The sequence below is a fragment of the Vulpes lagopus genome, chromosome 1 (assembly GCF_018345385.1).
Source record: "Vulpes lagopus strain Blue_001 chromosome 1, ASM1834538v1, whole genome shotgun sequence".
Taxonomy (NCBI): domain Eukaryota; kingdom Metazoa; phylum Chordata; class Mammalia; order Carnivora; family Canidae; genus Vulpes; species Vulpes lagopus.
The window spans coordinates 157,005,810-157,017,006 of record NC_054824.1 but is presented as its reverse complement, the minus strand read 5'-3'; the positions used below and the strand labels follow the sequence as shown (position 1 = coordinate 157,017,006).

Sequence of the window (11,197 nt, the reverse complement as noted above, 5' to 3'; positions counted from 1 at the left end):
ATCGAGGGGCGGGTCTGCCTGTGGGTGGGCGGAGCTTCGAGTCCTCTCAGCCACTAGGAGCGAAGGGGCGGGGCTGTGACGTCCCCGCACGTCCGGTAGTAGGCGGGGCTCTGTTGCCGGAGTAACCGGGCGTCGATGTAGATAGAGGTGGTGTCTCCTTGTGGCAAAGCTGCCTATTTCCCCGCGCTGAGATCCTGAGACTATGGTGAGTGCCAGGCGAGGCCAGAAGAACGGCTTTGGCATCTTGTTTACGTAGCATCCCAGGTCCTGGGGCGGAGGGACACTCAGAGGCATCCTGGTTTCTTCCACCTTCTCCCCGTTATGTTTTTCCCTTTCCGGGTGCTGTTTCTGCGGTTTCCTTCCTCTCCCCATTTCTCGTAGCCCCCTGACTTCCACTTTGGTGCTGCTGAGCCTCTAGAGTAACGTTAACAGAAAAGTGTAGGGGTAAACACTTGGTCTGATACCCTGATGTGAGACGTCATTTAGAACAAACATTTTAAATGTTCGTGTTTTTCATCATCGCATTTTTCAAGTCCTTAGCTTCCCTTAAATGAGGCTTCACTTAAGAGTATTGTGTTGTGCATGCGACTGTCTCAACACTGGCCGGGAGGTCTTGTAGTGTGTGCTCTCCTGAGCGGCAGAGCACTGCTCCACCCCCGGGCTAAGACCTTGCAGGAAGGGCTGTATTTGCGTCAGTTCTCTTTTAGCCAGTTGATTATCTTCTAGGCAGGTGCCTTTCAACGGAAATGCCCCCTGAGGATCTCTCGGGAGAGCTTCTGGAATATTCACTTCCTTGAGCTTCCCCCACCACCAGTGCCAAATTCTTGGCATTTGCATTTTTTTTAAATAATAAATTTATTTTTTATTGGTGTTCAATTTGCCAACATACAGAATCACACCCAGTGCTCATCCCGTCAAGTGCCCCCCTCAGTGCCCGTCACCCATTCACCCCCACCCCCCGCCCTCCTCCCCTTCCACCACCCCTAGTTCCTTTCCCAGAGTTAGGAGTCTTCATTGCTGCTATAAACATCGGGGTGCAGGTGTCCCGGCGTTTCATTGCATCTGCAATTTGCATTTTTTTAAAAGCCTGTAGGTGATTTTAATTCACTCACTTGTTTGAGAACACCGGGGTTCTACTTAATTCACTTAATTAGCAAATCTTTTAAACACTTATGAGTAACGGACTGGAGAATAGAAAAATGACTATTGTCAGATGGGTATGGCTGTGGATTTAGCAACAGAGCCCCTCCCGCCACCCCTTCTTTCTCCATTGCTCCAAAACAATCCTTTCCTTGCCTCTATCTGCCCCTGTGCTTTTCCTGCTCTTACACGTTCACTTTCCAATCCCTGTCCCTTCCCTTTTCCTCCCTTCTAAGCAGGTGTCGGAGTTTAACAGTCATTTTCTTCAACCTCAGGCCCCTAACCTACACATTGGCATATATTTTTACCCATCGTTCAGTTTTGTATTTCTAGTTTAGATAAAATGGTGTTGAAGGTAAATGCATTCACCTCTCCTCTAGATCTCATTTCCTCCTATCCATTGCAAGACCGGTTGCTTCCACTTATCTTTTTCCTTTCATATGCTTTCAGGCATTTGCTCCTTTTCCCGCTTCCCAGTGTTTTGGTCATACATCTGGAGAAAATGAAATGAAACAAAAGCACATCCCCCAAGCTGTGTTTATCCAATGATTGTCCAATCCTTCCATCTATCAGTAAACTGCTTGAAAGCACAGTATTTTCACCTACTTCAACTGCCCCTTTCTCATCTGCAGTATTCTGTGGTCTGACTTCCTCTTGAATATCTTCAATGAAGTTGCTCGTCTTAAGGTTCTAATGGCTTTTGCGGTGCCAATCCAGTAATTTCTTCTCGAAGTTAGTTTTACTCAGGTACCTGAACTCAGTGGTTGAGTGTCTTCCTTTGGCTCAGGTCATGATCCTGAGATCAGGTCCTGGGAACGATTTGCGCATCAAGCTCCCCCACAGGAAGCCTGCTTCTCCCTCTACCCATGTCTCTGCTTTTCTCTCTGTGTCTCTCGTGAATAAATAAGTAAAAATTTTTTTAAGTTTATTTTATTTAGCTTTTCTGTGACAGCTGAGTTCATGAGCGTTCCTCCCCTCCCCCCCTTTTTTTTTCTTCCCACTGGCTTTGTCTGCCTTTTAAATGCCTTTCGCTAGGACTCAGTCTTAAGATTTTCAGGTCTTATTCTATGCATTTCCCTGGGGTGATTTCATCCACACATGTGAGTTTTAGTAATGCTGAAGGATTCGTGTCTAAATTTCAGTTTTCATCTCACACCTGCTAGCGCTAACCTAGTTGCTTTCTGGACAGCTCTACGTTACCAGAAAGGCCTCTCAAGTCGGCCATGACCAAAACTGAACTCGCTATCATTCCACTTGGTTTTTCTAATTGCATCAAGAGTGACAAATTCACAAATAATTTCAACTTAATAGCTTTAATATTAATATCCCTAATATTATAGTTACTCTGTATTACAATATATGTAACCTAAACCAGAAATGAGAGTTGTCCCCCATTTTTTTCTCTCCTTGCCTCCCATATTCCAGTGGTCACTAGGTCCTATTTTAGTTTAAGCTCTCCTTCTTTCTTGCCTGGACTTTAACAGTATGGTATGGCAGTTCTTCAATCTATTCTTTGCCACAAGAAGGAATTTTTTTTTTTTTTTACAAGAAGGAATTTTTTAAAAAATATTTTACTTATTTGAGGGAGAGTGAGTGAGCAAGCGAGCAAGGAAGCACGAGCTGGGGTGGGGGGGTGTGCAGTGAGGAGCAGAGGGAGAGGAAGAAGCAGACTTTCCCTACTGAGCAGGGAGCCTGCCTTGGGGCTTGATCCCAGGACTCTGGGATCATGAACTGAGCCAAAGGTAGATGCTTAACCGACTAAGCCACCCAGGAGCCCCAGAAGGAATTTTTAAAGATCCAAATCTTTGAGGTTACTCACCTCTTTAAAACTCTGGACTCTCCATACCCTACAGTGTAAAATTCAAAGTACCTGGAATGGCATACAAGGCCCTCCATCATCTAAGACTCACCTGTCCAGCTTCTTTCATGCCTCTCCATTCCCTCGACACTCCTTTTAGCTACTTGACTTTTGCTGAACGTTTTAAGCAACTTCAAACTCATGAATGTTCCATTTACTTTGTACGTTCTGTTCCTTTTACATGGGATACCCCATCCCCTTGTGTGTTGGCCAAATTCCCTTTGATCCTTACATACCATGGTTAGGTGTCCTTTCTTCTGTGATGCCTTACTTCTCTACTCAAAGGTAGTTGACTTTTCATTCATTTTTGTCACAACTTTACCTAATACGCTTCTCTCTTATGGTACTTGCTACATTCAGTTGAAATTATTTGTGAATTTGTCACTCTTACTAAACTGAAGTGGGAGATGGATTGATCTTTATTTTGTTCACTGCTATTGCTTAGACCATATTAGGTACTCGGATATTTACTAAATGAAAAAAAGAAAAAAAAAACGAGAAAGAATGTGATACATGCCTTGAGAGGTTACAGAGTACTTGGCAGGTATTGAAGGATGGTGTCTTCAATTTTCAGAGTCAGAAAGGCCATCATTAAACAAATGGAATAGAATTTCCATAACTAGAAATCAATGGCCTGAACAGTAGCATGAGAGATGGAAAGTACATTTGTGGAATACTGGTTTTCTTCATGTTTGTCTTACATTGTCATTCAGACTTCCCAACCACTCTAAGAGTGGTGAACTCCTCCCCCTCCCCTCTGCACTGGGTATGTGGTGGCTCTGTCAAACTGGGTAGTCAGTGAAGGCTCCTTTGAAGAATTGACTACTGTCTTGAGACCTGCATGATGAATTGCAGTGATCTGGGTGAAGTGTACCAGACAACACTAGCAACAAGGTCAAAGGCCCTGAGGCAGAAAGCGGTTGGCATATTTCAGGAATTGATCTTGTGGTTAAATGTAAAAAATAATAGAAATTCAGAGGTGGGGCAGTGTGGGGGCAGCAGCAGTGGGGGAAGTAAGGCAGAGAATAACATGAAATACAATTAGAGAAGAAGGCAGAGGACAGACCACATGTATGCACTATAGCATGGTTTCTCAGACTGGGTTCTAACCCATTACTGGGTTGTGAAACCAATTTGTTGAATGTAGCCAGCATTAAAAAAAGAAGGTGGCGTAAAGCAGACACTATATTCGTTGTATGTACGAAGGATAACTTCCACAAAACTTTCATTTGAAAATGCCTATGTGTTGTGTGTACTGGGTTATGATATAAAATGCATTCCTTCCTGGCAGTCATGGTCCACAAAGTTCAAAATATAGTTTGCTTTGAACAATAAATACTTTAAGAGGCAAAATAGTTGATCTCAAGATGCACAGATTTCTTATTCCTTCTTTGTCCTAACATCAATCTTATTGGCAGGTGCACCGATTTCTTATTCCTTCTTTGTCCTTGTGTCAATCTCATTGGCAGGAGAAGCTCTGAATTTAATGAGAGCCTAAAATTGACTGGAGCAGAATTTTTTTGTTTCTTTCTCCATCCAGATCTCTCTCCTGTGTCGGTTGCTGTCAGCCCTTCATGAGGAAGAATAGGCCTTTAGAGAACCAGAGAGAAATCGGTGTTTTCCTTTTCCTATGTTCAGTCTCACCTCTGGCATGTGTATTGTATCAGAGGCTGATGGTCTTTCTCCAAGCAGCTGAAGGTGGAATTTGTTTGCTTATTTGCCTTCCTGACCGCTGCAATTTCATAATCTGATCAGCTTCTGTCTGCATCTGGATGTTAAAAGCTAAGCTTCCAGCACCATAATTAGGTTCTGACTACAAGTTCAAGACTAGCCTCCATTTTATGAAGCAGAGATAGGCAAATGTAGTTTTTAGTATATCTCCCATACATGTTGTTTAAGATAAAGACTATGTTAGAGTCATCAATTTATTTACTGTTATGCATAGAGAGAATAAAGGAGATTCCAAGACTCTTGACTACAAAGAGATATGAATGTTATAAATCTATATGCTCTATATATATATCTATGTTCTAAAGTAGAACATTGATTTGAATGCTGTTAACAAAGATGATCTGCTAGTATAACATAAGGCCTTTAAAGATTATCCACTATGTTCTGCAAGAATTACACTAAACAAATGTCTCAAAGTTGTTAGTTTAAATGAGACTTCAAAGAGTTTCATGATGGCTAAATATAAACAAGATTTTATTCCACAAAATGTTTTTCAGTTTCTAGCTCTATAACGTTTCTTCTAAATAGGCTTGCTGTTTTTATTTTTGGCATGTACTTCTTAACCATCCAGGATTCCTTTTATTACCTGAAGTGCTAACTTGGAAGGACTGCAACTTTAAAGCCCCAGGCAGGGTTTCATTTGCTAGAACTGAATCAGAAAGTATAGTGCCTAATTTAGAAACCTGAAACCAAACAAAGGATTTTTCCCACTAAACGATTTTATTACAAATGCAGGTTGGAGCTGTTACATTCTTCTTTCATAGGAACTGGTAGTGTTTGCAAAACTGAATAGCAATGGGTTAATATAATGCCCTAATTTTCCTTACATGTAGCTCCTTTTGTCTTTTTCTGTCCTTTTTCTGCGTTTTAATTCATCTTTTTTCCCCCAGCTGTATTGGGATATAATTGACATATAACATTGTGTAATTTAAGGCATATAATGTGTTGATTTGATACACCTTAGCATTAAGCCCATACATTACATCACCTAATTACCATTACTTTTTTTTGTGATGAGCACATTTAAAGTTTACTCTCTTAACAATTTCTAAGTGTAGATAATACCGCATTGTTAACTCTATTGGATTCCCCAGAAGGTATTCACTTCTAACTGGAAGTTTTTATCCTTTGACATCTCATTTTCCTCATCCCTAACCCCTGGTAACCTCTATTCTACTGTTTCTTTGAATCTTTTTAGATTCCACAAGCAACTGAATTTTTACAGTATTTGTCTTTGTCTGACTTCAGTTAGCATAACGACCTCAGAATCCATCGCTGTTGTCACAAATGGCAGGATTTCCTTCTTTTTCATTGCTTTCTCGATATCCCACTGTATATATGCCACATTTTCTTTATGCATTCATCCACTGATGGACATTTAGCTTGTTTTATATTTTGGCTGTTGTAAATAATGTGGCATTGCGAATGGAAGTGAACATATCTTTTGGAGTTAATGTTTTCATTTTTTTTCAGATAAATACACAAACGTGGAATTGTGGATCATATGGTAGTATTATTTAAAAATTTTTGAGGAATCGGGCAACCTGGGTGGCTCAGCGGTTTAGCACCGTCTTCTGGGTGGCTCAGCGGTTTAGCACCGTCTTCAGGCGTGATCCTGGAGACCCGGAATCGAGTCCCGCATGGGGCTCCCTGCATGGAGCCTGCTTCTCCCTCTGCCTGTGTCTCTGCCTCTCTCTCTCTCTCTCTCATGAATAAATAAATAAAATCTTAAAAAATAAAATAAAATTTTTGAGGAATCTTCAATTCTGCTTTCCATAGTGGCTGCACCATTTTACATTCCTGTCAACAGTGTGCAAGGGTTCCCTTTTCTCTGCTTCCTCCCCAACACTGGCTGCCTCTTGTCTTGTTATACTAGCCATTCTAACTGGTATGAGGTGATATCTATGGTGGTTTTTTTTTTTCCCTATTGATTAGTGATGCTGAGCACCTTCTCATGTACGTGTTGGCCATGTGTATGTTTTCTTTGGAAAAAGACTATTCAGTTCTTCTGCCCATATTTTTAGTACTATTGTATATCTGTGAATGTATATGTAATTTAGATGTTAATCCCTCATTAGTTTGTGAATATTTTTTCCTGTTCTGAAGTTTGCCTTACCATTTTGTTTATTGTTTCTTTAGCTGTGCAGAAGATTTTTAGTTTGATGTAGTCCCACTTACTAATTTTTACATTTTTGAATATGCTTTTGGTGTCACATCCAAAGACCTCTTGCCCAGACCAAGGTCAAGGAGCTTTTGCCCTATGCTTTCTTCTAGGAGTTTTATGGTTTCAAGTCTTATGTTTAAATCTTTAATACATTTCAAGTTAATTTTTGTGAGTTGTATAAGATAGAAGTCCAATTTCATCCCTCATAGATTCTTTCTTATTCACCAATTATTCATCAGTTCTAACAGGTATTTACTGAGTGCTTTTTGTTTGCCAGGCACTGGCTATACATTGATTAATAAGATAGCTCTCCTTCAGTGCCCATAGAGTAGAGCCCAAATTTGTCAATTGGCAGTTGAGACCTTCTCTGGTCCCAGCTTACCTTGTGCACCCTGTGGAACTTAGGGAGATATTAGAAGATAGGGGATCCCTGGGTGGCTCAGCGGTTGGTGCCTGCCTTTGGCCCAGGGCGTGATCCTGGAGACCTGGGATCGAGTCCCACATCAGGTTCCCTGCTTCTCCCTCTGCCTGTGTCTCTGCACCTCTCTCTCTCTCTCTCTCTCTCTCTCTGTGTCTGTCTCTCTCATGGATAAATAAATAAAATCTTTAAAAAAAAAAGATATTAGAAGATAAATTACAAAGGTAAGTTGGGTTACAAAAGAAAAATTACAAGGTGAGGTCAAAATGTGTAATAAAAAGAAAGGCCTGACCTAGCCAGGATGGCAAGGGAAAACCCCCCTTGATGGTTTAAAATTTATTTTTATTATTATTTTTTAAGATTTTATTTATTTATTCATGAAAGACAGAGAAAGGCAGAGACATAGGCAGAGGGAGAAGCAGGCTCCTTATGGGAAGACCAATGTGGGACTTGAATCCCAGGACCCCAGGATCATGACCTGAGCCAGAGGTAGATGCTCAACCACTGAGCCACTCAGGTGTCCCTATGGTTTAACCTTTAAATCTCTTTTTTTTTTTCTTAGTGGAGGAGACATATATTAAAGACATAAATGAATGAAGCCATGAAACAAATAAATGAATAGGTCACCTCATATGGTACTAAGCAATGTGAAGAAAATTAAACTTAGTAATGTGATAGTGGCTGGTTCCAAGAGCAGGTAGCTGAAGCTAGCTTTAGATGGCACAAGTAGAGAAGGTCCTCTTGATGATGTGGCTTTTAAATTGCAATCTCAGTGAAAAGAGCAGGCCAGGTGGAGAACCAGGGGAAGTGTATTCTGAGCAGACAACAGCCAAGAGGTCCATTGGAGGCATAGGAGGGGGCCAGTGGGAATGCGGTCTGGGGAAAGTGAGGAGGATAGGAGGACAAGAGATTGATTGATTGATTTAAAGATTTTATTTATTTATTCATGAGAAACAGAGAGATAGAGAGAGAGAGGTAGAGACACAGGCAGAGGGAGAAGCAGGCTCCATGCAGGGAGCCCGACGTGGGACTCCATCCCGGGTGTCCAGGATCACACCCTGGGCCAAAGTCGGTGCTAAACTGCTGAGCCACCTGGGCTGCCCGAGGACAAGAGATGTAGAGGCAGGCAGGAACCCGGGAAAACTGAGGGTTATGCATCTTGGGAAGGATTTTAGATTTCTTTCAAAATGTACTGGGTGGGATAATACATCTCATACATTTTTCCTATTCCATCAAAATATTTTATTTTCCTTGGATCTGCCTTATTTAAACTTTAACTATATGAGTTTGGACTTTCAGTGACGGTTTTCATGCTATCTGTAACATTTATGATCTTATAAACGTTGGAAAATATTTATCTGTCCAGATCTTATGTTTGAAGATCAAAACACTCTTGATTTCTCCTTTTATAATCGCCTTTTAATAATTTAATTGTTCTTTGCCTGCATGGCTCAGTCAGTTAAGTGTCGGACTCTTTGTTTCTGCTTAGATCATGATCTCAGGGTCATGGGACTGAGCTCCATGTTGGGTTCTGTGCTCAGCAGGGAGTCTGCTTGATTTTCTCTTCTTCTCTCTGCTCCTCCCCTGCTTGTGCACATGTGCTCTATTAAATCAGTAATCTCAAAAAAATAATTTAATTGCCCTTTTCAGGAACCTTTGTTTCCATAATATGTTCTCAAAGGTGTGGTAGACAAAGTTGCACATTCCTGGTGGTGGTATCACAGTGTCTTCACAGATACTATGTTTTCTGCTGTGATTTCCCTTAATGTCTTTCTTGGTGGTGCTAGAGCATAAGATTGAAGTAGCTCATTCTCCAGAAATCTCTCCAATACTTCAGTTAACCTTATATCCACTTTCCTGCAAAATCTGTTTAAACTACTTCACTTCCAAAAGCTGTTGATATTTTAAGACTTTCTATTTATTAGATGTGAGAAATTGTAGCTATTAAAATGTACTGCTCAATTCAAGTTTATTTTCTGTTACTAGGCACTTTGTCTATTTAAATTGCTATTGTTACCTCTCCTGAGTCCTCCGATGTAGTGTACCTTCATAGTACTTTATTCTTTAAAATATATTTCCATATGCATGGGTAATGGCGCCAGAGTTCTCTGACATATGTAAACTTAAATTTCATCCTCTGTTTTCTGAAGTTCTGATATGAGTTACATATGCATATGCTACATGCATTTTATATGCTGTCTAAAATATACCATTATATGATACATTTGCATTATATATATAATAACATATGAAATACATATAGCATATGTATATGTAACTTGTTTATATATCAAATATTTAACTTACTATACTGTAGAAACATAATTGTTTTTGGAGAATTGCAAATATGTAGAAAAAATATTCATCTGTAATATCATTGCCTACATATAATCACTATTAATATTTTCGTGTAATATCCCAGTCACATATACATACATGTATACATATACATACACATACATGTATATATCTTTTAAAATGTAATTTTACTGTAGATATTGTTTACAAATCTGTCTTTTTTACTTAATATATCTTATACAATTTTTCAGATCAATTTTAGGAGCTACATTTTATTCTTTCATTTACTTTGATAAAACCAATCCATTTATTTATTTGGTCTTAAACACTATTATTTTTTTATTTTATTTTATTTTATTTTATTTCAATTTATTTATTTATTTATTTATTTATTTATTTATTTATTTATTTATTTATAAAGATTTTATTCATTTATTCGTGAGAGACACAGAGAGAGAGAGAGAGAGGCAGAAACACAGGCAGAGGGAGAAGCAGGCGCCATGCAGGAGCCCGATGTGGGACTCGATCCTGGGGCTCCAGGATCATGCCCTAGGCCGAAGGCAGGTGCCCAAACCGCTGAGCCACCCAGGGATCCCCAACACTACCATTTTAAAAAAGGATTTTATTCATTTATTTGAGAGAGAGAAAAAGATCGAGCGCAAGCAAGGTATAGGGGCAGAGGGAGAGAGAGAAGCAGACTCCTCACTGGGCAAGGAGCCTGATTGGGATTCAACTCCAGGACTCAGGGGTTATGACCAGAGCCGAAGGCAGATGCTTAGCTGACTGAGCCACCCACATGCCCCTAATACTATAATATATTTTTATAGGCATAGCTTTACATAAAACAGTAATTATTTCCTTAGAATACATTGGAAATGGAATAACTGGGTGAGAAGCCATGTGCATTTCTGAGGTTTTCATAATATGCATTGCCAAATTACCTCCAGAGAGTTTTACCATTTGTATTCTACTAGCAGTGTGCCATGGTTCTTGTTTCTTCTAAATTCTAAGCTGGTATTGCTACATGTTTCTTAGGTATATCTAACAATTGATTTGAACTTTTAATAAAAATTTCACCTTTCTTACCCAATAGTATATTAAGATTATAAATTATGATATGTTCTATAGATGAGAAACACTGTCAATACTTGCCTAATGTATTTTTCTATAATTATTGCTTGCCATTTTCCATAAGTTGTTAGAATTCTAAATTTATTAGCAGTATATACTGAGGAAGGTAACCTTTTCTAAACTATTATTTACAGATGGGTTATCTAGTCCTCTCTGATCACCTGTTTTAAGAAGCAACCTGTTGTAGTACAAAGGAACTGGTGTAGAGCTAGAAACCTAAAATTTTCAATCCTATTGCAATCTTGGCTTCAGCATGTATTTACTATGTGACTTGTCATCCTTCCGGGCAATTGTCTTCCCTTTCATAAAATCAATGATAATTTCTGTTCAGAAAAGCTAAAGCAGTGTTGGGAAGATCAAATGTATATGAAAGTAATTTATAAACTGTAATGTACTGTGCATATGAAATACACTACTTTCGTATTAACCAGAATGCTGTCTAATGGGACAATAGTTG

General features: G+C 39.5%; 1 protein-coding gene across 4 annotated transcripts in view; it reads left to right on the top strand.

The window, feature by feature from the left end:
* Window positions 1-11,197, top strand: part of NME7 (NME/NM23 family member 7) — a 259,381-nt gene that overhangs the window by 3,898 nt on the left and 244,286 nt on the right. Inside the window, exon 1 of one of the 4 annotated variants that reach the window (XM_041752552.1) lies at window positions 72-205. The exons of the other annotated variants lie outside the window; for them this stretch is intronic. Coding sequence (XP_041608486.1) covers window positions 203-205 — 3 coding nt within the window. The 5' untranslated portion in view covers window positions 72-202. Of the gene's footprint in view, window positions 1-71; window positions 206-11,197 lie in introns of those variants that run through there. 4 annotated transcript variants of the gene reach the window in all.